Below are 26,792 nucleotides of genomic sequence, written 5' to 3' on the forward strand. Positions count from 1 at the left end.
ACCCGATTGGAGCTAACAAGCTCTCCAGGAAATATCTCTGTAATATCCACTCCAGCAGTTTAGTGTTTCACTGGTGATGCAGCAAGTGTTAAGACTCATGAGGGATTTCAGTGCCTCAACTTGAACACAATCTACTGAGTGTTTCTTTCAATCTTGTATTTTCAGTTTCTTTGCTATGAGAGTATCAGACTGCTCTGACAGCTTGCAAGGAACGACATGGGAAACCAGTACAGAAGCAACACATGTTGAGCATGTTCATAGAACAAGTGCAGGTTGAATGAATTGCAGTTGTTCGAGGCCTGACGTGTATTGGTCTTGCATGAAGAACGGCATAAACTCATTCACCTTTCAATATTTGATTCAGACAAGCTGATAAACTGTTGATATTTAGAAACCAATTGGGGATATGGACTCAATCAGCCATTTGTAAGGATATCTCACAGTTACATTTTCACAAAGTGTGTGTGTGTGTGTGTGTGTGTGTGGGTGAGAGAGAGGGGGACCATCCACCTACCTGAGGCAGGGCCAGTAAGTAGGACAGAGCCAGCATCATGTCTCTGGGAAACGCATCGTTGGCCAGCTGTAGCAAAACTGGAAATGACGGCAGGATCATGAAAGAGAGAGGGAAGGTAAAAGTAGAGCGAGTGCAAGAAGCAGAGTGTGTGTTTATGTGGGTGGGCGGGGGGGTCAAGAGGCATCATTACAAATCCCTTGAGGTCTTGGGATTGTGTCCATCTTGTCTCTGGTCTATTGTGTGCATGTGCGCACACATTTGAAATTTAAAACGTGGATAGGTTGTGTTTGTGTACAGTTTTATGCACTGAGACTATTTATTATTCAAGAGTGTGTACATCACCACTTCTAATAAGTGCTCCTTAGATAAGTCCAAACTTCATTTAAGTGCACTTTAAAGTTAAGTCTTCTAAATGCCAATAACTCTATGCATATGCATTTGCAGCAAAGGCAGGCAGAGGATTTATGTATAGGCATCAAGACTGATCTGCGTTCGACTGGTTTTGACTTTACTGTCTTAAATAGTGATCTGACTGAGCACATTGAGCTGACTGGAAATCAGCAGTTTCTGACTGGAAGCATGGCTGTGTACCGATTCTAAAAATCGGTACAAAGTGTACAGAGTAGACTTCATGTAACATAGTTTGACCTTGAAAACTGGTTTGGCTGGTTCCACCTATTCAATGGGAATACACTACGTTCTCATCCCACATGACGTTTAATTGAATCTGTTTAGTTTTGATTTGCTGGTTGGACAAAACACCATGCATGAAGACGTCACAATGGGCTGCGGGAACTCTTGATGAGCATTTTTCACTATCTTCTGACTTTTAATAGACCAAACAAACTAGTGATTAATCAAGGAAATAACTAAAAGATTATTCATTAATGAAAAATAATTGTAACTTGCAGTTGATTTCCATCGCTGTGACAAATGAGCACTCCCACTGATGAAAACTGTGATATGGTGGAAAGCTCCAAAACAGGCCATTTTTGCAGGATTGCACAATTAATGTACTTAATCATTTTGGATTAAAAGAAAATTATGCAAAAGGTTCACTAGCACTCATGAACCAAACTCCAAGTTTGAAACACCAACCGTCATTTAACCGATGCCAAGAGAAAGCAAAATGTTTTTGTGCTACATCACAACCACCTGCAAATGGTTTTAATATTCTGAGGCCGTGGGAAGCTCCACTATTTATTTTGTGCATTGCATCGTGGAAAGGCTCATATTCAAAAATTTAGAATTGTTTTGTATGCTCACAGGCTGTTTTGATTTTCTCGTGTTTTAAATTGGAATATAACATTCTCAAATCCTGTTGAGAATGTGTCTTACGGAACTGGGACAGAGTCCATACTTTTTGCAGTGCCTCTAAGGCTGATGTGATTTGGAGGCTCGAAAGAACTTTGGGCACAAGGATGCAGTTTTATCCCAAACTGCTGGTCCCAGGGCCACTACAACACACACACACACACATTATATGACTGAAAATACAGTTTTACTTGATGTAAAAGTGCACACACGCAGACTCTCTTTGTTAATCTCACTAGCTCACTCACTGTCTGTGACAAAGCAGGGGGAAAGAGTGGAGAGTAGCAGAGAGAGACAGAATCACTTTGTAGTCTCAGACCCAAGGAGAACAAAAGCCTGTGCTGGTGATAAGAGCGTGAGACAAAACGGAACAGACAGGGAAAAGTAGAGCATGGACACTGGGAGAAAGACATACACTGCACACTGTAGAACAAAATACACGCTAATATGCATACATTCAAACACGGGCCAATACCTGACACGTACTTTAAAGCAGAGGTGTCCAAATCTGGTCCAGCGTCAAGTGCGTTGGAGCAGGAAACATCTAAAACATGCAGGACAGTGGCCCTCCAGGACCGGAGTTGGACACCTCTGCTTTAAAGGCTCGGCACAAAGGTGGAGTGATGCACCAGTTTAAAAAGCTATAACATCTCTCTTAAGTGCCCACCCTCCTCCTTTCCTCATTTTTTTCTCCCCTCTTACCTCCCGGGTTTCAATGAGCTACACCTCAGAATGAGCTGATTACACGCCTCTCTAAAGCTACTGATACCATCGGGACAGGAATTACCAGAGGGGTAAACACACACGCACACACAGAGTAGATAACACTGACTTAAAAGCATACAGTGTTTCTGTTTGTGTGCGCGCGGGAGAAGAAAAACAGAGAAAGTGATAAAAAAGACACCACGTGTCTTTGTCATGTGTTTGTACATGTTCTAAAATACATACACAGACGCCTGCTCCTGTGCCTGTTAAATTGGGCACATTGTCAGCGGGTCAGTGAGACAGTGACATATTAACATTTCAATGGAGCGGAGAGTGTGAAAAACAACTGATAATGGCATGGTCAATGTCCGACCAATGGCAGCGCTCCATGCTGCGGGTGCAAGTGTTGTTTTCTCACGCCAAGTGCGCCTGTCTGCACCTTACTCAGCTCAATCCCATTGAGTAAATTTTCTCTCGTGCCATCATTAATTACCTCCACCTTATCTGGGGCAGGAGAAAAATCTATGTATTTATTTTCTTAAAGGCCACCTCCTAGTTTGTTTTTGAGGACAGCCAGCGTGGCAGGCCGATACAGGAGTCATTAATCGAAGGTTGTTATCGGATGTGATGCCGTCCAGACAGGCTTTTCTCTTTCTTGACACGTTGCACTCCTCAGAGCTCCGAAGGGAAGGTGACTTTTAAGAAGAGACATATTATTTTGGATGACAGAGGCACTGAAAAAGAAAGAGTTTGGATTTCATGGAAGATGTGGGGACGTGAATGTGTGTGTGTGTGTGTGTGAGAAGGACAGAGTGAGTTGTGTGAATGCATATCTGCACATTAGCACTTCATGGGCTGAGTGTGTGCCTTGCATTCTTAATTGTTCACAAATTAGTATTCGAACACATACACACACACACACACACACACACACACACACACACACACACACACACAGAGCTGTTTGCTGTGTATTTTTGTAGTTGCATTGATTCCAGCGAGCTGCTGTGATCCATCACACAGCATGGCCTTGATGTTTTGACTTGATGCTATCTCTCTGGTATGGCTGGGGTGACACATCATTATTTACTGTTGCCGTGGGTTACGTGTGGATACATTAATTAATCAGTATGAGACTATTCTTCCTTTGTTGCCCCCTAGTCCACTACATATGGACTCCATGGCTAAATGCATGAGGAGAAATGAGCAGAGGTCAGGTCTGAGGCAGGGGTGTGCTGTAGCAGGGGGAGCATTGTGCTTTCTGCCACCATCACTAAGAAACAGCTCAAATGAAACATTTCTCACTCACTTTCTTCTGTGAATTTCTGATTCACAGAAGAAAACGATAAAAGCTATATAAGAGACAATGGCAAATCAATATGAAGATTTGAAATTAAGTTACTCTCACTAAGGAATCATTGGGAACATCATACCAATCCTGGCTGTATGCTCTAAACCAGCCTCAGTTTCTGAGGCCATTGACTCTTCTGGATGTTGAAAAAAAAAAAAAAAAAAAAAAACAGATTCTGGAGGGTCACTTGCACAATTAAGCAGGAGTAAAGGTCTTTCTAATAAAGTAACCAGTGAATATAGAGCAGACTGTAAAGTTAAGATGGCTATTTATGTTAACACTGAATATAAACAAAGTTTTGTCCATCTGTGATAGCAGGTAAGTAAATATAAACAACATGATTAGTTCTCAGCAATATTCACAGCAATGAGAATGGCAATTGTGCTGTGAATGAAAAGCAAGGCGACAAAAGAAAGACATTGAGCTGCAGATGGCAGACAATATGGTCCGTCTGTTCTACAGCAAAAATCCTATTTTATTTCCATCACACAAAAGTGTCAGTGAAGACTCCTCCAGCAACAACATGTAAAATATTACTTAAATAGTTTTGAAAACAATCTCACTACAGTTTAAAACTGAGTTTTTGAGAGGAGCCATGTGGGGAAAATGGAACTACTCAAACCACGAGACAGTGACTCAAACGAAATTTTAAGCAACGCAACTGAAATTATGCCCTATTTCTAAATTTCTGAATGGTCAGGTGATGTGAGGTTCAAGTATACCAGAATTCGGCTGGTTTCTTTTCCAGCATTTCTCTTGTATCATGAAAAAAGATGCACTAAACTCCATACTACATACAACATACATCTGTATGGGAATTTCTGTGAGTGTGTGTATAACTGTGTAACTGGTAGGGTTTTTGCTTACCCTCTGTAGCAGGAAACAGGGTTTTTCCTTCAGTCTTGGCCTCAGCCAGTTTGCCAGTTCTCAGCAAAACCTCAGCAAAGTTTTCCTGAGGCAGGTCTTTGTAGGACGAATATACATCTTGACTCTACAGGAACAAATGGAGGAGAGAAAAAGATGCATGATAGATACACAGACACAACTCAATGGAGAAGAGCTGATCAGAAAACAATACGGGGAGATGTGATTAGGGTGAATGAGCGTCTTAATTCTGAGTTAGCAAATTAACTTCAGAGCCAAATAAAGCTTCACCAGGTCTTTTGATAGTTCATTTATAGGATTATGGTACACCTAGTGATTTCTTGAGTGTCTGAGAACAATGAAGTTTGTGCTCTTGCTTGGCTCAGAGCTACTGAACACAGAGGGTTTCCTGTCTATCTTTACCAATCTCGCTCTGTCTAGTTGCATTTGTCTCTCTTTCTCTCTCAATCAGTCTCTCCTCCCACCCCACTTCCTTCATCGAAACTGTTAAGGTAAAAACCAATCCCATTGATCAGCCAGCTCATAGACAGATGGATGTGGGGAGCCATTACTGGTAGATGGATGATGGAAGATGGATGACGGCTGGAGATGGAGCAGTAGAAAGGATTTGGAGGGGCCTATTAAAATGTCATGAGAGGAGATGTATCGGCCTTCTCTGTTTCCCCTCGTGTCCACTCTTTTAGCTATCCACATGATTTGTGTCTCTCAGTAAAAAGCCCAGTCATAGCCCAGGGCGACCATTTTCTAGGCAAAAAGGTCAAACTACTCCTTTTCTTACTTTTGTTCTTTTCAACTTCCATAACTCTCTCTGTCAACATTCTTTTTCTCTGTTTTTCTATGATCTCCCCCTCTGTCAAATATATAGAGTACTTCAATTCTTAGTGTTTTCTCTCTTCTACCACATCTCTAATTCTGTTTACTATCATACCATCAGTCGTGAGTTCATCCTTTTCCTGAAAAGCAAGGTTCCAAATTGCTTTTAGCATTAAAATTATTACTGAAATCAATATTCATTTGGTCTCAGCACGTTTTTGGAGGAATTTATAAATCATAGGAGAAAAAAATCTAATTAAATGCCTTAAGTCATAAAGCTACTCAGGCATTTTGGCTATAATTTAAAAAGGTAGCCTGAGGTAAAAATTGAGAATTAACAACAACAGAGAAGTAAAAGGAAGAAAAAATAATGAACCATGGGCCACAGTGGTCTTGGGCTACTCACCAGGTCAACATAGGGATCCTCAAATAGCTCCTCATAAAAAGGGCTGCAGCCTTGACGCTCTATGTTGGAGTTCTCACATGCCCCTTCCTGACTACTGGCTCCTGGTCCGTGACCCTGAGGAGTCATCAAAACATCATTAAACTTTCAGAAGATGCCCAAAGCACTGTCATCTCTCTGTGTCCAACACCTCACATCTGTTTCTTTGCTTTCCTTAGAAACCTCTGCTGACTATTCACCCTCTCCTATTTGCAACCTCATCACCCCCTCACAAGACTTCCATGAGATAAAGACTATGGAGTCTGTGAGTAAGTGTGTGAGATATGGGGGTTGGCCAGACATGGTGTAACTGTAACCTTAAAACACACATCCATCATGCAACATAAGGGCCAAAGGGCTTAATAACAAGTATTGAAATAAATACATCTCAAGAAACTGCACTGTCAATGCAGGCTTTTTAATCATGACTTTTATACCACATGATTGAAAATACATCAATAAGCATCAGTGCAAACACCAGAACATATAGTATTTAAAAAAAAACAAAAAACAAAAAACCATACACTTTAAAACCGACAAGTGTATTAGTTAGTCACTCATTGCTTACTTAATTGTCCCTGTTGTAAAATAATTTCATTCAGCTTCACCACTGATCAAATAAATTAAAAACAAGACAGTGAAAGCGTTCTTACATGGAGTGGCCTGAGGTAGTTGAGTGATTCTTTCCACCAGCGATGGTCACTAACTGCACCTAGCACAGCCTTGGTGGTCAGCCCTGTAGTGGTCAGCACTTCCATGGTCTTAGCTGTAGTTTTGTGCAGCAGGTTCCCCGCTGCGCCCACAGTGGGGGAAGCCTGAAGCATAACAGGGAGACAAAAAAAAAAAAACAATAGCCATGTTTTTCTCATTTAACAGCCTGGTGTGTGTTATGAGTAACCACTCTAAATCTTTTCAACTTGAAATGATCACAAATTAGTACCACAGCAGCACTTTCACAAAACTCTCCCAGTGCTGTATAAAAGATATTAGAGTGTCATACAGGCAATGGACTGATGTTGTAATCAGGCAGTAACAGGTGATGAAGTTCTGATGAGTTCATTTCATAAAATTCCAACAATTAGAGCAGAAATCTGAAAGCAAAAGTATTTCAACAGCACAGAAGCTGCCTGAGTGTGTCTGCAAGCAAAGACAAACAGTTTTGAAAAGTACATTATAATGGACTATTTGAGAGAAAGGAAACTGTTTTGAGTGAAATTATTACAGAATCTGAATGTCAAATGAAAAAAATAATGCTCCAGAAATGAAGGACAATGTTCTTGAATAAAGACACTCAGTTGGCTAAGGCCAAACTGTTCCCTTTCATCAATTCTTTACTTGGCAGGGGACCGGGGGTCAGGCAGTGAAAGGAATCCAAACATGCATATTCTCAAGTTGTTTGTAAAACCACACAGATACATACAGGGAGAAATGATGAGCGGTGTGTGTATTCACGCACATCTAGAGGGCTTAAATATGAGTGAGAAGCAGGAACATCAATACGACAATAAAATGACAACAGACAGGTTTAAATGAGCACCCATCCGCACACAAAAGGGATGCAAGGCAAGTCATGAAACATTAACACCCACTCAAGGCATCATAAAGCTGGCAGTGCTGAAGGGGAGGAGAAGAGGAGGCATAAATAAACCAAGGGAGCTAAGCAACCTTAACACTGGATTTACACCTCATCAAATATGGAGCAATAGGAAAACACAATAATGCAACTAAAGGATGGAAAAGCACCCAAACGGGAGCCGATTGCTCAGACAAGGTGCAGTTGTATAGCAAACACATCAATGCCCAGGCAAACAGCATTTGAAGACCAACACATGCACAAACCTTGACAGAGTCCATCTCGTCTGCCTCTCGTCCACCCTCTGTAATAACAGGCTCCATTTGATAGTTAACTGCCTGGTACAACACCTGCAGGACAGAAAGAGAGAGGAAGAAGGAGCATGAAAACAACACATGAGGTCTGTTAATACCTTATAAAAACCTGTTGTTCCAGCTATTTGTGTGGATTAACTGAGGCCTTAACATCTGGTTTGAATGAACAACAAAAAGGCAGACTGGCGAAAGATAGAAGTTTGTTTTCTGAGCGAGTTTCGTGTTGGCCTCTTCTTCACCCAGCGTGTAATCCTTTAGAGAAAAGCACTGCTCGTCATTTCTTGCTACAGGTACCGTGTGAATAAGAGCAGTGAGAATTTCAACCAAAGAGTGATGCCTCTCTGATTCTTGAAGTGGCCGTATGGAGTGGAAACATCACAGTTTGAATTTTGAGAAAAGTTTCAAAAATAAACAATGTTTTCTGGCACAAATATTTTTCCTCTCCTCTTTCCCATCTACTTAAACATCATCAGCCACCCTTGAACCCTGGTCAACAGCATACAAGTAAGCAATAGATTAGATCAGTGAATCACTTCTAGAATGAAAGACTTCATATTAACCTCTCAGGAGAATCTCATGTTGATGCATTGATGTTTTTCTTCAATGATGTGAAAGGTTATTAACTGGTGTTTTTAGTAAACAAATTCATTGTCCACTGGGATGCTGCTGTTTTATAAATTCTTCATCATACTGGCCTGTGCCACTTGTTTCTCTCAGTCACCCCCACTTTGCCTGAGATGCTTTGTTTGGCATTAGGGAGGGACACATACACGCAAATGCACACAAAACACCAGTACAAGGTGTCTCAGCTGTAATCAGAACTATACGTTGGTTTAATAAGTCATCTTATGTGAGAGTAAATGTCTTTGTGTTTTGGAATGTAATTGCACTGAATTGTTCAGATGGAATATTACTTTGCAGTTTTGCCTGTTTAACTTGCAACTGGCATGACAAAAAAATTAGCACAGTGATAACTTTTCAGAAATAAAATACAATGTTAGAGTATTATAAATCATGTGCCGTGATCAGGCATATCTTAAACTGACAAGGAAAAGAAGGAGATTCAAAAATACAACTGCTACCGTGAAAAACAACTAACTCATGTAACTGTAAGTAATCTGAAGTTTCTGTACCTATGTGTAGACATAGGTTTCATAGGACTTGAGCTCGGAGAAGATGTGCCTCCTGACCCCCATGTAAGGATGAAGTGAAAATGATCTGGAAAAGGAATGCGTTCAAAAGCTCTATGTAACTGCTGTGCAGAGCTCTGATTTTGAGACAATGCTTGCCTTTGTGTGTGTAAGCTGTCTCCTATATTGCGCAATATATTTATTCCTTCCAACCAATCAGCAGTCTTTGTGTGTTTACAAAAATGTTCCTTTAAGAAAAAAACTTCCACAACAAAACCTTCAAAGTTATTCATATACAGCATTATTCTAACTAGAACTCATAGTAAGTCTAACCTTCACCCAAAGCAGCACAGCACAAGCAAAATCTACAAATGAAAAAATATGTAGGAGAATAAAGAGGCGAAGGGGCAATTGTCTGTAAAAATCTATATTCATGAATGCTAATGGAAGTTACAACAGAGACTAACCTGCGTTTGCAGGTCACTGGAGGCAGCCAAGAGGCCATGGATGTTGTCCGGAGGACAGTGAGTGAGGGAGAACGCTAAAAGCTCCTGTCGCGCCTGCAGATCTCCATAGCCCTCACACTGACCAAGCAAACTGCACACTTCCCATGCTGGACTGTAGCCTGGAGGTGGGACATGTGAAGGCAAACATTATGGTTTTAAATGAAAATAAAAAACAAACACATGACACAAGAGCAATCGTAATAAAAGCATCCACAAATACATCAGGCAGTAAGAGATGATCAGAAAAACAAAGTCAAATCATCAAATATATATATACAAATGTGCTCTGCTCTCAGATAACTATAACTTAGATTTCAGTTTTATCACTGTCCCTCCATCCCTGCTAATCCATCCTGAAGTTAATCAGATAGGAGATAAGGCCTGTTAACACAGAACAACACTCAGTGTGAGAGCATGTGCTCATACTGTATGAATTAATAAAAAATAAATGTAAAGAATATTATGCTGAGATCTAAGAATACAATAAAACCTAACCTTCCAAGCCCTTGGGATATTAATACATATTTAGGTCTGCAACATGTTTCCCCTTGAAGAGAAATATCAGCCCGACACGTTGTAATAACTGTGCTACATTTGTTCCTGCTTCATCACAGTCAAAAACCAACATACCACCCAGACTTCATTCTCACAAACAGATTCAATTATTCCTACTGTGTTCTCAGACAGAAACACTGGTGCTTATCTGATTATACCTTCCTTTCTCCGAGACACATTTTTTTCTCATCTGCACTGTCTCCCGTTACTTAGTGCTGTGGGAAGACCCAGAGAAATTCTATTCACTTTAATTTTCTGTGGCGTAACATGAAACAGGGTGAGGGAAAAAAAAATATCATTATCTCAGGGACCACTTTGAATCCCTTTAGGGAAATTCTGAGAGGAAGACGGGGGAGAATTGGTGTGATATCATTCTCCTGAAGATTGTTTCTTTTGTATTATTAGACACAAAATCAGACAACCTAGATTTTGGACCCCCGAAGTGAGTAAATCGTGTTTGTAACCATAAAAGAAATATACTTAAAGAAAAATATAAAAAAAAAAACAAAAAAAAACACAAGAGACGAAACAAGGTCATGATACTACTGCTAGTTCGTGGTACACACATACACACCAAAAAAAGCCTTCCGAGGGCTGGGAAACAGCAAAACAGAGTTTGTACTGTTTTCAGAAAAATATGACTTTTAGACACCGACTCTGGCGGAGCTTGTCAAGGAGGATGCCGAGGATGCAACTGGCTTCTGCGCAAATTAAAACAACTTTGACAGCTGGAGAAGCATTTCCCTCATGTAAAGTTATTATTGAGTGAAAGTAGAAAAACAGCTCACAGGTAGGAAGGAAGGTCACATTACAAGCTTCAGTGCACTTTGCCATGACTCTGTCAACCTCTTTGCTATGTACTGCGGCACACTTCAGTTTCATCTGCCTACCTGCAGCCATCAGGTCCTGACAGTGGATGTATGAGGCCTTATAGTCCAGACTTTGGAAAGCTTGCTCTGCTAGCAGGGTCAGCACTCTGCCTTTTCGCACGCTCTCGTCATCTCCTAGACATAGATATTCATTAAAGCAGACATCAGAGATACGGGCCAAAAACATTTTAACCATGCATTTTTTAATCTTTAAACATTTTTCACTGTCATCAACATGTCAGAGTTAACCTTGCAAATCTCCTAATTATGCATATCATGTATAAGATCTGGTTTAATAGAGCCACCTGACTACACACAAAAACAAGCTGAAAGTTGGAATGTATGGATGTCTAAGTGTATTAGAGGCACCACAAACCGATCTACATATTAATCAGAGTCCAGCATAAATTAGGTTACTACGCTGTCTCTCAAAGAGCGCATATGAAATATTTAAAAATGCCATTTCACTGTCTCACTAAACAGAAATACATCTCAGTTGGATATCTTGGTGTCAGTGGGATTGGTTGAGGTGTTAACATTCATGTGGCAGCTCATAACCACCTTTGATCTCAGTGTAAGCTCAATAAACAAAAAGGAGAGAGCAGGCCGATCAAAAGAGGCCTGGGCAAAAACAGGACTTCCAAAAAAAAAAAAAAAAAAACGTGTCTACTGCAGATCAAAGAATGGGCATTGAGGTGAAGAAATTTGATGGCACTGGATTGGTTTGTGTGCATGTGTGTTGTGTGCACAGAGTGAGAAAGGGATATCACGCAGTGTTTACAACTTGGGGGAAAAAGGTGTTCGTCAAATATTTTCAGGGTGACTGGTGAAAGGGTGTCTTCAAAAGCTGTCAAGACCTCAATATAGAGATGGTTTGTGTGTGCTGTGTGTGTGTGTGTGTGTGTGTCAACGTGCCTTGATTCACATTATGTTCCTTTAGACCAAATGCTTTTATCAAGACATCCCCTAAATCAGATATCTTGGAAGTTCCATTGAAGGCTTTACATGCCCTTGAAGGACCAATCAAAGAATAGGATGAAAAGGTGAGAAATGTCAACAAAACAACAAATAGAAAAAATAGAAAACTCTCAAGTTTAGACTGCACAATGCCATTCGCCGAGGCTCTTTCCTGGATGATCATCAGGATCCTTTCCAAGTCAGCTCTGTTTAATTCTCATAAGAAATATCATAATTATTGATTCACTCAGACAAAAACAAGTTTTTTCTTGTTCCCCCTAAGACTGAATGATTTACAGAGCCTTTCTATAAACCGAGGCAGGAACTAAACCCTCAGGGTTTTAAACCGGTGAGCTGGTGATACCTGCATTAAATATTCACCACAGAGCCCCAGAGCTACGCGCCCTTCAAAAGCCTCCCCCCTGCATTTATTTATTTAAAAATTTGTTTATTCCTCTTCTCATCTCGCACTGCTTCTGTTTTTTTTTCCCTTCTTTTCTTTTTTCCAGAAGCCACACAGTGAGGGCTGCCTGCTGACTGAATCTGAGCAGCAGAGAAACAGAAATGCCACAAGACCGGTTAACAGGTTTCCTTTGGCTGGTGATGGGCCTCAGAGAGTTTAGAGACAGAGGACAGTAGAGAGGGGAAGGCAATGGAGCAACAAACAGGCACTGCAGACTCTTGGCTCATATACAGGAACGATAAAACAATGATGAACACAACATGAAAGAAATGTTCACTTCATGCTGGAGGACAAGAAGTAATAGGACAACATGTTGGTCTTACCTTTTAATTGTCAGTTTAATAGCGTGGGAAGGTTGGGGTTAACTAAAAATTAAAAAATATGAACTCATTTGGGTTTTGTTTTTGTTTTTTGTTTTTTTTACTTCACATGGAATTTAAGATTATTTTATTTTGGATTTTTTTTGGGGTATTTTGCACGTTTATTTTGATCAATTTGTTTACTGCTCACTGCAATACCGTTCAGCAGTTTGTAATCCCGAGTGGGAGACATGAGAGCTCACAAAAGAACATAAAACAACTAATTGAAAGTGAGATGATTTGGAGTTATCGCAAGGAGACTGATGTAAACATTTTTCCCTATCGAAGAGTTGGTAATCACAGATTGTAACTTCTAATGAGAAGAATGTTTAGCTCAGAGAGAGTCTGTTTACTAAAATTACAGTGGATGAGACACTTAAAAGGCTGTGAGCGTGGAGGATGTTGCTTAAAGAGAGGAGTCCTCATTAAGTGTAAGTGATTCCAAAGTGCGTGATGAATAAAACTGACAAATATTTTGATTTCACCTTTCCATCCGTGTATTCTACATGGACTAATACTTGGCAGTTTATGTTTAGGACTTACAAAAAAAAAGCTGTCTTTTGATTAAATCATCATTCCAAATCTTCAACAATTAATGATTTGAGTGTTAATCCTTGTTTTCCATGACGCCAGGATTGCATAAGCAGTCAGAAAACAAACCAGACAGCAGAATACAATCAATTCCTCATAAAACATATAAATTTATACATTTTTACAAGGGACTGATGAGAAAATGTGTTAAAAAAAAAAAAAAAAAAAAAAAAAAAAAAAACTACCCTCACAATAACAAAACCTATTTTTAAGAGATCATACAGATTTAAATGCCCCCTGCCAGCAGATGCCAGCATTAAAGAAGATTTGAGGATCAATACTTTATGTCTGAGATATGTCTGAGATTTAAAGCAACATCAAGCAGTGGAGAGAGCTTCAAAGAGGCAAAACACTGGCTGCCTTAGAGGTACCACAAACTCGAAAGTGTCACAATTTTATTTTTTTTTTATTTATTTTTTTTAAGATGGAAGAGGCTGTGGTCTCATAATACTAACATCTTCTCTGAAATGCCACTTGCTTGCTGACAGGAACAAAGATCAGTCCCTAATCACTACATGTGTAAAATGGGGCGAAAACTGCCCACAGAATGCAGCAGTCAACAACAATGTGACAAAATAGTAGAATTAGCTGAAACAAAATCAATAATTAATACCAGAAACAACATGCATCTTAATTGTGGCACGGCACTGAACCTGTACCTGATTGATAAAACGAAATGAAACCTGAGCGTAGATAAAGGACTTGAGAAGCACAAAAAGTAGTGTGAAACAAATTTGCTCACTCCTTCATGGTTTGTGTGCAGGTGAGAGAGAGAGAGAGAATAAGAGTGACTGACTGAGTGAGAGCTTTAGTATGGATTTTTTGCTTGCAAGCTACAACAGCGCTCACAAAGATGAATTTCCCTCTTGTCTGAGATCTGTCAGTGAACTCATTGAAATAACCCACTCACGTTGGGATGCAGCTCTGTGCCTGGTGTAGGCGGCCCTTTCTCACTGAAAATCATGAGCTTTGTCATGAAACTGTCGCCAGAGAAGAGAGGAGTCGTGCTCATTGAATGTTAACCTCAAACTAATTGCTTAAAATAATAAAAATGGAAAAAAAAAGAAAGAAAGAAAAAAAAAATGGGGTAAAGATGATGTGATGAGGTCAGTGGTGTCAGAATGATGAGAGATGAGTGCCTCATCATGTGTGAGCGTGGGTTTGTGTCATCAGGTACCTGCCACTCGGAGAAGTGTGGCCAGACTCAGCAAAGTGGCAGACTGCTTGTAGGCTGTGGCGCAGTGGGCGATGCACTCTTCAATGAGAGACAGGCGGTCTGATCGCAGGCGTACTGGGAGGGTGACAAAAACAGGGCAGATGGGGCGAAGTGTCAGACATGTTTTGCTAAATACACTATTTAGGTTAGTGATGGTGAAGATCAACAGCAAAAAGAAGTCACATGGCACACGGCAGTGCATCCAACACATCATCTGCTTCATAAAGTAGGTGGGACAAATGTGGGAATTAAACCACAAATGTCGCCTGAAAGAATTTTCATGCATCAAATACTTCTTCAAGTTACTTTTTTTTTTTTTTTTTTTCAACATTTCAGACAGGCTTCAAACTTTTTGAGTTTGTTTTCTGTGAGTTGAACTTTATATGATTGTGAACTGAAATCCTTATGCGCTGTTGGTCACACACACACACAAAAAAAAAGACTGGAGAACTGAGGTGGTTATTTTTGTTGATATTTCATCGATTAAACCAATAAACAATATGAAAAATAGACCCAAATCGCTGAAATTATTTTTTTTGCTGCAGACACTGACGCACATGCCTGTGTATCTACTGTGCTTATCTGTCCGTATAGAGTGCGTGAACGCTAAATAACACCATACATACAGTATTTTGCTAATCTGCCAAAAACTGCCATTAAACTCCACTTTGAAGCCAACCTGAAAGACTGATCTTAATCACTAAATATTTTAATCCTTCATTCCTACAAAATAGCATTATCATTCATGTTAACAAGTAGTAAGAGACTAAATACAACTTTTGTTTTAATCAAAGCTGTTGTGGTTTGCATCTTCACTTTGTGGTGCCTATTTAAAAAAAACCAAAGAGTGCATTTTACTGCATAATATAGCTATTGGATAGCTGACATCAATTGCTGTTTGGCCAATATATTGGAACACATGAGTTCAGGGCAATTCACTAATGGATAGCACAGATTTTTTTGACAAATTTAAAATGTTTTCCATAATTCGAGTTCAAGAAATAGAAACTTCCAAAAGTCCATTTTCATGTTTTTTGAAGCTTGCTCTGAAATCCTGAGAAATAGCATGTTTAGTGTCACCGCAGGCCTCTGTACTTTGTGGCACCCCACTGAGGATCTTTACGGCTTGGCATCACTTTGGGCGAGGCCTAGAGGGAATTCTGGAGAGGGTGGCGTCTAAGAAGAAGCGCCTTAGGCTCTGTAGGAGGGCTGCAAAAGACAGCCTAAAGTGGATTACCTATGCTCAAATCCTTTCACCTCATACTTGCATTCATCTTAGTGTGTGACAGTTTAGTGTACAGGATGGGGATTTTACTTTTCTGGAAAGAAAAACAATGTGTATTTGTGTGTGTACTGGATTGGTGGATGTGTCCTTGGGTCAGTACAAATAAACAGTACACGCACTCCTAAGGCCATACTGAGTGGAGGAGGCACTTTGGCCTTGAGCCCTAAAAACACATTTTACACAATAATCTGAGATTCTAAGAAACCCCATAGAACAAAATAGTAATAATAGTCATTATTTGACAGTTTTTCTTTGAACACAACTCTTTATTTTTCCCCACCATCATTCACTTTCATCTGAAACTCTCTCTCATTCTCATCTAATCTCGCCAGCTAAAATAAGTGGGCAGTGAAAAAAATTATTCAAGTGGACACCAAGGAGTGATGAGAAATAAGTGATGAGTAAGGATGCAAAGAAGGAGTGGAAAAAGAGATAAATTAAGGGATGCAAACAGAAAGGAAACTGGAGTTTATAGCCATCTGCCACAACGGTGCTACACACTGGCAGCTCGGTTTGATATAGAGAGTGACGGTGTTGAGGCATCAGGAGCAAACAACATGGCAGCTCAGAGGTGAGGCAATGAGTGGGCAGGTTGGTTCATTTTGGCTCCACATTTTGCCTTAATAAGGAACTATGCCTGTAGGGTACGGGTGTGAAGCCTTAAGGAGAAAAAGGTGCACAGGGTGAATGCCGATTGGTTAGGTTTCTAAATGGAGCTGGGATATAAAAAGGGACAGGTGCGTATTTATGCAAGAGAGCACACACATGAAAAGACCAAACATTTCAATCCTAATTAAGCCATCAGGCAGATGTTTGTTTAACAGTTCATCCATAAATAACCATATTTTAGGATATAGTGGCAAGTGGAAGTGACATATGGAGCATTATATGAACTAACACCATAAGGGGGGGAAGTGTTGGCTGGCGCATGTGTGTCCTTACATCCACCACATGGGCTGGCTTTATATTAAAACAGCTACACAGAAGACAAATTCAGGAAGATAATAAACCAGGTGGGTTTAATTCAAATGCCATTCTTCTTCTTATTCCGACACACACTCAAACATTTCTCAGTACCTTGCAATGGGAGGATGCTGACATTGAAGTCTTCCAGTTGGCCGAGGGCGTTGATGAGGTCCAGTTCCTCCTGGATGGCCTGAGGACAGTCGGTGATCAGCTGGAGGCAGACCCTGGCACAGAGGGGAAAAAAAAAACAAAACAAACAAAAACAGTCAGAAAAAAATGCTATGAATATGCTTTGGTTTTCCAAAGTAGAGGAACATGATATAACACATTGAGTATGGGATATTAGGCCATACTTTGTTTTTGTTGTTGTTGTTTCTTTGTATATGGAATAAGGAAAAATAATAGCACACAAATCACCTAAATTCATCTGTCTGAGACCAGATGACCCTGGGTCTAGTTTGACCAAAACCCACCCAGCAGCACATCTATAATTAATACTTTATATCTACTATAAATGTTTAATATGTATAAAAACTACAGAGTGTTTATGCTAAGTTAGGATAAATGGGTGCTGGCTAGTACTGCTTATTAAATGGAAAGATACAAATGTGATAATGATCTTCTCTTCAAACTGTCCGCATAAATATATTTCCCAAAAGATCAAACTATTGCTTTAATTATTAGGAAGGAGAGATTAAATTAAAACGCATTAAAATCATTCAACTTGTTCTACGCCATATGGAACCCATTTTAAACATGAGTGCTGAAGCTTAAAACAGGCCACTCACATTTAATTTTACAGTACTGCACAAAATGGTTGCAAAGCAGTAGCAGCTGAACGGACTACATGACAAACTGTGTGGAAAGGAAGAGTTTTGCTTATTTTGGTCCCGATTTGCAATGCTATTGCAGAAAGTGGTTATCAAGCCTGTGAAGCTTCAACACGATGATCAGAAACATGGTGCCACTGCTAATATGGGTTTATTTACAAAGTCTAGACTCATTTGACAGATCCACAACAGGGGAGTTTTCTCTTGCATCACAATCCACACTCATTACCCTTAATAGGATTATGTAGCACACCACTTAGCAAATGTAACAGTACACTGAATGCGTATGTGTCTTTTTAAAATGCAAGTATACACACATTTTCAGGGTTTGTTTGTTTTGTTTTGTTTTTTTTAATCACACAATTATACAGCGAAGAAAAACAGAGCAGAGACAGGAAGAAGAGAGAAAAAAACCACTAAATGATTAATTTTTAAATAACATAAATCCTAGTTAAAACAACTGCTTTGAGAGAAACTATCAGCAGCATCGGTGGAGCACAGAGGAGGGAACTCGTCCTTGGGGTTTTGTATTCAAGAGAGAAACGCACACAGATCCACAGTTCCCTTTGACCCGCACACAAGTGAACAAAGGCAGTTAATGGAAGAAGTGTCTTCATCAGCATAATTTGAGGTTTCTTAAGCACACATCTTATAAACAGCACAGCTCCTGATTGTTAACAAGGGTGCACATGCTTGGCAAAACTCTTCAAACACACAAAGGGTTCATCCTAGCAAAAGAAAGGGAGACGAAAGGGCTATGGATGGGCTGTGGATAGGCAAATGAGAAACAGAAAGAGGGCATGTTGAATACGTACTCATCCTGTGAAATGTCTGCAGGCATGTATTTGTCCAAAAGCCACAATCTTAGCACATAACTAATCTTTCTTTAAAAAAAAAAAAAACACTCAATAATACAAGATACCTTATGTAAAAAAAAAAACTAGTTCTTGGTGCAAACCAAGCTGTAATCCAGCACATCCAGTAGCCGCATGCTGACGCAATAAACCTGTTTTCTTTCACCGTCTTCATCTCTGTTTCATTTCATCTTCTCAAGGTCTTGCAAGGTGAGCTTTTTCAAATACCATAGACAACCAGCAACAGAACAAATCATCGCTTCTGGACTTATTCGTGACTTCTTGGCATGGTTTCTGCCTAATAGTTATTTGTTTCTGAAATTTCAAAAAGCTACACCCAAAACCCAAGTTACTGAAGGTGGTCTGTGTTTTAAAGCTCACAGATAAAGAGGCAGGAAAATGAGTTGAAAAGCAAGAACACAATCCTGATGTCATGATGTCTGACTATAATTAATAAAACGTATCATATTTGTATTCATCTTGCCCAGTTTTGTCATTGCATTTGAGACCAACCGAAAGCCAAATGAAAAGAAAACATTCCAACAGAACAATTTAAATTACTGAAAAAGGGTAATCTAAATTGTAAGAAGAACAACATGAAAAGACTTGAGATGACACAATATGATTTTTGACCACTAAACACTGCCTGCATCAACCATAACAGCTCTGACACCTGAGGCTGTGCTGTGGTATTTTTTAAATCCTGCAGACTAGGAATATCCCACGGAGCTGCAGTTTTGGTGAGTTTCCGGCATCGCAATTTGGCCCTTGTCAGTCGCTCATGGCCTTATCCTTGCCCATTTTTGCTGACACCCTCTCATCAACTTCCAGGACTAAATGTTCACTTGTCTGAGGTATTGACTGACAGGTGCTGTTGTCACAAGAAAATCACTTGGTCTGTCAGCTGCCTTAATCTTACGGTTGATCAGTTTATGATCACCAAAGTTCACACGCTAGCAAACAAATGCATATTGAATGTGAATTAAGTCAGCTTTGTTTTTGCTGATGGAAAAAAGCGGTCTGCTTGGTCACACTTTTGTCTCTCCCAAGAGTTCAGTGGGGTTTCTCATGTCATTTTAGTCTCTTTGTTCTTGTGTAAACTCTTGCTAAGTCCCACTGACCACATCAATTCAGGACACAGACAGGTGCAGTTAGTGTATCTGTCTGAGCATGTGTGTGTCTCAGTGTTTGGCACAAAGGACCAAAGGAGACAAACTTTCACTCTGTGAGGACTATTAATTTCAGAGTGATAAACAAATGTTGCGCAACTACCTTCTGTTTTTAAACACACACACACACACACACGCACGCACGCACACAAGCAGCTTGCATGCAGTGGGAGTGGTACAATGGATGAAGTTGTCCAAGTGTACGCGTTAGTTGCTATAAGTGAGTAATGGCCCAATTATTATCTTACTTCCCCACCCAGAACAGACGGAAAGGTTAGACACCCAGTGCCCCCCCTCTGAGATTTGAAAACAGAAATGAACACACATACAAACACTTGGCACAAGCTTCCTGTCATATAATGAAGGGAAACTAAGTAAAAGCAGTCATTGTAATTTTTGTGTGACCAGCCATGCAAACATAAAAACATAACATCCACCCACACATAACAAGCGGTCGCAAATAAATTACAGTCAACCAATAAATTGACATCAATGTTGAATTTCGAACATTAACCATGACTCTAACCTATACTATAATCAACAGTATCTTTACAAAAGTGTCAAGCATAAGCAAAATGGCCTCTGAAAACATTCAAAGCAATTTTCAAAAGCATTTAAATAATCATTCTCATTCCTTTCCTCACCTGGCCAGGCCCATGCAGGGGTCTGTTAATGTTGTGGAAGAGTTGAAGTATTCTCGAGCAGCAGCCAGCACTAATTCCACACTGCTGTCATAGGCCACCTTCAGAGCGTAACCTTTACCCCTGAATGACAAGCTGACAGGAACATCCTGGCTGACCTGGAAACATTAATTCACAATGAAGACATCAATGAGACTGCAGCATTAGAATTCATTATGGGCAGCTTAATATCTAGAGACCCCAATGGGAAGTTGCAAGTCATATTTAATGTACCTTGGAGCAGTGCATGAGCTGCCCTGCCAGGCGTACGTTCTCCACGCGGCTGGAGCATAGCAGGGACTCAACAAAGACCTGATGTAGTCAAGGAGCAGAGAAAGAGATGATATTTAACTAAAAAAAAAAAAAAAAAAAAAAAAAAAAAAAAAAAAGTTTTTACCTCATTTCATGAGGTGCCATGAGTTTTATGAGGTGGAAATGTATTTAATGTGTAAATTAGTAGTCATTTAAAGAGCAAAATGTGCATACAGGCATATTTTCACCTTAAATTAAAGTTCCATTTTTAAACAAGGCATACTGTTAAGTGTAAGTATTCCATTAATCAGGTCTAATACCTGGTGGCACGTCTCTGGCTTCAGACAAGTGTAGACATTCTGCTGCATGTCTAGCAAATCCTGAAGTAGTCCTCTCCACACCGTTTCACTTACTGGTGGGTTTCTAGACACACACAACCAGTGTAAATACACTGTATGTTCAAGGAATAATGAAGGACATTTTGTGTATGCAAGTCTTAATGCGGATTTTCATACTTGCGGCCAGTGTGGCGACACAGCTTGACCATTAGTTGGTGGGCTTCCTCTTCACTGTTCTGGCTGTTCTTCACATATGAGATGGGCTTCTGTAGTCCATGTTTCTCCAGCACCTCAACCACACTTTGAAGGGCATGCACATTCAGACACATACATTTTCACAATAATCAATATGTTCTTACAGCAATGGGAGCAGGCAGGACGGGCTGGCAGTAGTAAATATCAGGAAATGCCAAAATAAAGAAAACCTGAAATATCCACAGCAGAGTAAGGAGAAGGACAGGATGTGTATGCTCTAAGCTGTTCATTATTCTGGCAGCATGAAGTCATTTGCAAGCCACAGTGCGGGTGGGGAAAGAGCAGAGAAACGCAGTAGAGCAACAACACATCACAACACAACAACAGGTTACACTACCTCTTTTTAAGCATGCGTTTGTGTACGTCTGTGAGCAGCGGCAGTCTTATATGACCAAGGGAGACCAAGAGCGTGTGGGATTGCATTTGTGTGCATGCGTGTGTTAGTGTGGGATTAGCATGGCACCCAGAGTCTCAACAGGGTCGTGCTGCTACAGATGTTCGCTCTCTGCTGCAAGTCATTACCATAGTAAACAGGTGCCTGTGTGGGTTATGTGTGTGGGGCTGTATGTGTGTGGGTATAAGCAATAGATGGCGACAGACAAGAAGTCCTGATTTGTACAACCATGTGTGCTTGAGTCTAGTGTATACAATATGTGAGAAGGTTTGTATGTTCCCTGTGTACATACTAATACACCAGAATGTGGCAGACGCAGCAGCTGAAAACAACTTTTATTCTGGAGGCGCTCGGAGAGTAGACACTTCACATTTACTGCCTGATTCATCTGAGTGCGAGTGTGTGTCTATTTGTATGTTCGTGTGTGAGAGAGTCACAGTGTTTCATATACATAAACACACTTACCAGGCTCCCCAGGGTGTGTTTGTGTGTGGTTGTGTGTGCCTGTGTGTAAATGTGTGTAGATGTTCGCCTGTAAAGGCCAACACCGAGCTCGAAAACAGGCTTTCCTATTGCTGCTTCCCCATCATCATCTACATTCCCATTCCCTTTAGGCGCCCGACCTCCCCCGCCTTTATCTTTATTCCCTCTTCCTAATCACTTCTCGGTGTTCAGAAGTTCACCCTGAGGAGAGGTGGAGGAGCAAGAGAGACATATAGGTGATTTTGACCTGTAACACAAAAATTTCTGGAGGCTGTATGAAAACCATGGAATGGACCGCGGTTCTTTGATTTTGAAGGTGCATGTGTGCGTGCGTGCATTTGCACGTGTTGACTTTGCAACCATGTCTCTCCTCCACCTTTCTATCAGGCCCATAATGGGTGAGGGAAGTGCAAAAATTGGTACAAATTAATATATCCCAAGTAGAGTAGAGTTAATTGCTAAACTGAAGAGCTGTTCTCTTTAGTACTTTAAATGCCCCCAAATGAGCACGATAGAAATGCATGGATGAAGAGTCAGATGGAATCCTTGTTCACTTTAAATCCTCATATCAGAGAGCCTGAAATGAACTTCCGTATGGAAATTCAACTGTTTCTCTGGAGGCAAGGTGAAAGTGAGCTGACATACCTGAGGTGCTTCTCAAGTTTGTCCACCTGATCATGGAGTGAAGTGGTAATGCCTGTCTCTGGCCTGCAGGATGACAGACACACAACAAAAGCTTTGGTTAATATGTGTTCATGTAGAAACCCAAAATATGGGGCAAAAAAAATTATTAAATTGAAATATCTTATGTTTAAAGAAGTGCGTGACTGCAAGTGCACTTCTGCTTGTGTACTCATACAATACAGCATGTGTGTGTGGTAAACCTCCGAGAGGCTGTACTAATTCAGCACTAAAAATAAGACTCTATGATGCTTTGCCTTAAGGCAAAGGATTCTGGGTCAGTCTGGCCTGTCCCCCACGAGAGTACTGACCCCAATGAAACAACCTTCCTTGTGTTGGCATCAGTGTGTGTGCATTCATCTATTTTTGTGAATCCAAAATGATCTCTCTGACACACACACACACACCGACAAACAAACCAATCTTGACCTCTCAACTCATTTCCCCACATCATTCTCTTCTACCTCTCTGTCTCTGCTACGCCGCCCCTTGCTTTTCCTGTCTACCCGTTTTCCTCTCTCTCTAATCCCTAGCCCATTTCCACACTCTCCCAGGGTGAACGCATGTTACATTCTTCTGAGCAGATTTAGACCTAATTAAGCTGTCTAACAAAAAAAAAAAAAAAAAAAGAAATCACAAAATTGGGTTGAAACTATTCCGTTGTCATTTCTCTCCTAGCTGGCAAATCTGTGATATTCTCAGCTGCGGTGGCAATTTTGGAGCTTAGTAAGTCAGAGAAATCACTCCTGGGATGAATGTGAAGTTGAAGGCATTGCATATACTGAATAGCCTTGCAGCAGAGCTAATCCAACTGCTGCAGAAAGGAAGCCTGTCTGGAAAACTGAAATGTTAATATGAAATGCAGTATGGTAATGATTTAGAAAGAAACCGTAAGAGCATAATATGCAATCATATATTTTCCATAAAACTGCATTGAGTTAATAATTATCAATGCGAAACCTCAGTATTAAATGAAAATTAAGAGAATACATCTTACTAGTAGCGAACATTTCCATTTTGGTTCAGTAACCATTCTGACTGCAACTTGAAAAATAAAACGCAATATCAATTTGATACTGCCACGTCTGAATCTATAAATGTTTTCAGTGAGATGAATTACATTTCCTTTGTTGAGCTGAATGAGCACAATGAAAATATTTTATGCCATATCCTCCTATGTTATTATGTCTATTTCCTCCCCACATTTGTCACTTAAAAGCGCCTCATCTCTCTGAGTAATAATGTGAAGCAGGATTGGTATTGTACATCTGCTCTCGCTCTTGATTTTTGAAGGCTTAAACGTAACAATAATGGTTTTTTTCCAGCCCCAACAAAGCACTACTTCTGTAGTTTTAGTATGAATAATTTTTTTGGTGGAAACTGGTTCTGATATAAATTGTTGACAATAAACTCTGTACATTTTTATGCTTTAGATTTTTTTTTTTTTTTTAATAAAGACATTATATTGCTGAGTCTGTTTTGTGCAATTTTGAATGCCACAGTCGAATTGCTATAGTGTGGCAGCAAAATTATTTCAAAACAAGCACCCTAAACAAGAACAGACAAAACCAAAAAACTGTTTTGTTTCAGAGCTGGCTTCTATTGCGGTTAACTATCTATTACTGCTAGGATTATACTAAAAGTATTAAAAGACATTTGTAGTAATAAATATGATAATTGCCCTCTCAAAATGTACAAATAGCAAGATTGGTTATAGTAAAAGAATTGCTACCAACTCTGTGAGGATAATACCAATAAAATGAAAATGACCAACCAATCATTAGGTAGCAAGGCAATAGAGGCAATCAAGAGATAATTTATAGTTTAAAAACAACAAATAAATTACGTTTGGGAATCCAAACCAATGCAGTCGAATTTGTATTAACAATGACTTTACGCAGCCACCGGAATATCTACAGTATGGCGAAAGAAAGTGTAGAAAAAACAAAATGGCTATATTTGATGTAATCTTGCAACCTCTAGGCTATCTGCTGTGAAATCCAGAGCATAGGAGAGGCATGAATTTTCAATACTACGTCCTAAGTCGACTTAATACAGGAGCAGCGTATTGTTTGCACCTCATTAGCTTTGAACTGGCAACGGAAGCTTTAAAAACCAGCACCTGCAGTAACCTGCATTAGACCTACTCTGTTCGGCACAGCTTGGCTTAGGCAGGTGCAGTTCCCAAAAAGTACCATAAAGTCTTGTTTCAGTACATTTATCCCCTCCTGTGAGAGTGTCGGGAAATGTGCATTATCACAGCATGGCACACCATGGTGAAGGTAAAGCCAGCTATGTGAACCGATTTAAAAAGGTCAAAAGCAGATTTGTTATTAAGTTTAGTTGCTTCATTAGCCAATAAAATGAAGCACTTCTTAAATAGTACGGATTTAATTTTCCAATTAATGTGCCAACAGAATGAATTATGCATGTGAGAATGCGTCACTCCAACTCATTTAAGCTGCACTGGCATCTTACAAGTCTATTTTATAAGTAATTTTGTTCTTTTGTGCTTTTTTCCCTTTAGTGCTTTACTACCACGCACTCTGCTTGAAATGCACTGCATATCCAGACAGCATCATGGGGGACTTAAAGAACAGGACCCCTTGCCATATGAAATAAAATGTGTAGCAGAGGAGGCGGAGGAGAGAGGGGCAGCTGTAGCAATTGTAGGAGGCAGGAAACGCCACAGACTGGAGGCTAGCTGATGGCTCCTTGGAGTCAGAATTAAGCATGAAAAAGCCAGAGAAGGAAAAGGAAAGAAAAGGTGCAAAGGGAGGTAGACAGGAACAGAGGTGATAGTTATATTCACTGACAGGTCTGACGAAAGAGGAAGAAAAGGGGGTGATAGAAAAAATGAAAAGGGAGTGGACGCAGAGGCAACCTGCTTCATGGTTTACATAATTAGATGATATTAGGCCACCTGTGTGTTTGTGAGATCATGCATGACTTCTAGTGTTTGTGTGTGTGTCTGACCCATAGCCCCTCTGTGGCAGACACTCAAGGATGTCATAACAGAGGCTGAGCTGGTCATCTCTCTCGCAGGTGTAGATGCACTCCAGAGCAACTGCCATCAGCTGGTCTGGGTCTCCGATGGTCTTCTGCTGGCACTGAAGAGGAGGACAGAAAAGATCAGGGTTAGTGGAAGACATGACTGTCTTTTTTTTTCTTTTCTTACAGTTAATGTTTCTAGTCTATTTTAGTCTGTTTGTTAATGTGTACTAAATATATTCTTAAAGCCAGCCAGCCTGTCCTTGGCTGGGACCTTTTGCTGTCATAAATATAACATTTACAGCACAGGCTGTAATGTATGGAACAAACAGTGGAAGACAGAGTGTGTCCTTTCATTTTTTTTGCTGTACTCCTGTTTATGGTTGCCCAAGTGTGACGTCCTCGGTGTTCAGATACCTACATCAGGTTTGGAGTGCTGGAAGATGATGAGGGGCAGGGTGAGGTCTTGCTGGGCCAGACTGACCAGATACTCGCTGAGAAGAGATTTTGCGGCGCCCTCTCGCTTCCCCTCGCAGCGGTGCAGGAACGGCACCATCCACTGGAAGGCATCTTTGACATAGCGTTCCGTGTTGGACTGGTGACAGAAAGACAGTTACTTAAAGATGAAACTCGTATAGCATACTGAAATGGACAAGAACAGGTCCATAAACTGAAAAGGGTTAAAGTTCCCTTGGCCGCTGTTTTCTTACCGTATCATTGTGCATCATTAATTTTGGAAATTGTCTTGTGATATAGAAACGTAAAATTAGAAATGCAGTGTACAAACTTGCATATAAATTAAGATGCTAGCTACTTCAAATTACACTTCTTTGAAAGACAGGCAAGCAATTAAAGTTGAAACTGAAGTATAATAAAGGCAGTAAGGCACAGTATGCTGGTAGTGCTGCAAACTATGCAGGCGCATGTCAAGGTTGTGCTGGGTCTTGCACGTCTCGTGTGGCAGCTCTGACTTGGGATACACATTTAAGTCTCCACAGAAAAAAAATGCGATTTAAAAGATATTCAGATGCTGAAAGCTAACTTTCACACCCACACA

The 26,792-nt window shown here is 40.2% G+C and overlaps 1 protein-coding gene across 3 annotated transcripts in view; it reads right to left on the reverse strand.

Annotated features, from left to right (window-relative positions):
- nbas (NBAS subunit of NRZ tethering complex) overlaps positions 1-26,792 on the reverse strand; it is a 122,656-nt gene that overhangs the window by 59,652 nt on the left and 36,212 nt on the right. The window contains exons 25-40 of one of the 3 annotated variants that reach the window (XM_029496822.1): positions 26,157-26,330; positions 25,721-25,854; positions 22,709-22,771; positions 21,109-21,231; positions 20,914-21,016; positions 20,576-20,653; positions 20,306-20,460; positions 16,920-17,032; positions 14,519-14,632; positions 10,993-11,106; positions 9,509-9,666; positions 7,835-7,947; positions 6,678-6,888; positions 5,989-6,102; positions 4,752-4,875; positions 515-591 (exon numbers count right to left, since the gene is read on the reverse strand). In XM_029496822.1, coding sequence (XP_029352682.1) covers positions 515-591; positions 4,752-4,875; positions 5,989-6,102; positions 6,678-6,888; positions 7,835-7,947; positions 9,509-9,666; positions 10,993-11,106; positions 14,519-14,632; positions 16,920-17,032; positions 20,306-20,460; positions 20,576-20,653; positions 20,914-21,016; positions 21,109-21,231; positions 22,709-22,771; positions 25,721-25,854; positions 26,157-26,330 — 1,968 coding nt within the window. The remainder of the gene's footprint in view (positions 1-514; positions 592-4,751; positions 4,876-5,988; positions 6,103-6,677; positions 6,889-7,834; positions 7,948-9,508; positions 9,667-10,992; positions 11,107-14,518; positions 14,633-16,919; positions 17,033-20,305; positions 20,461-20,575; positions 20,654-20,913; positions 21,017-21,108; positions 21,232-22,708; positions 22,772-25,720; positions 25,855-26,156; positions 26,331-26,792) is intronic. The other 2 variants (XM_029496823.1, XM_029496824.1) reach the window with 2 other exon arrangements.

Source organism: Echeneis naucrates, chromosome 24, assembly GCF_900963305.1.
Source record: "Echeneis naucrates chromosome 24, fEcheNa1.1, whole genome shotgun sequence".
NCBI classification, from domain to species: domain Eukaryota; kingdom Metazoa; phylum Chordata; class Actinopteri; order Carangiformes; family Echeneidae; genus Echeneis; species Echeneis naucrates.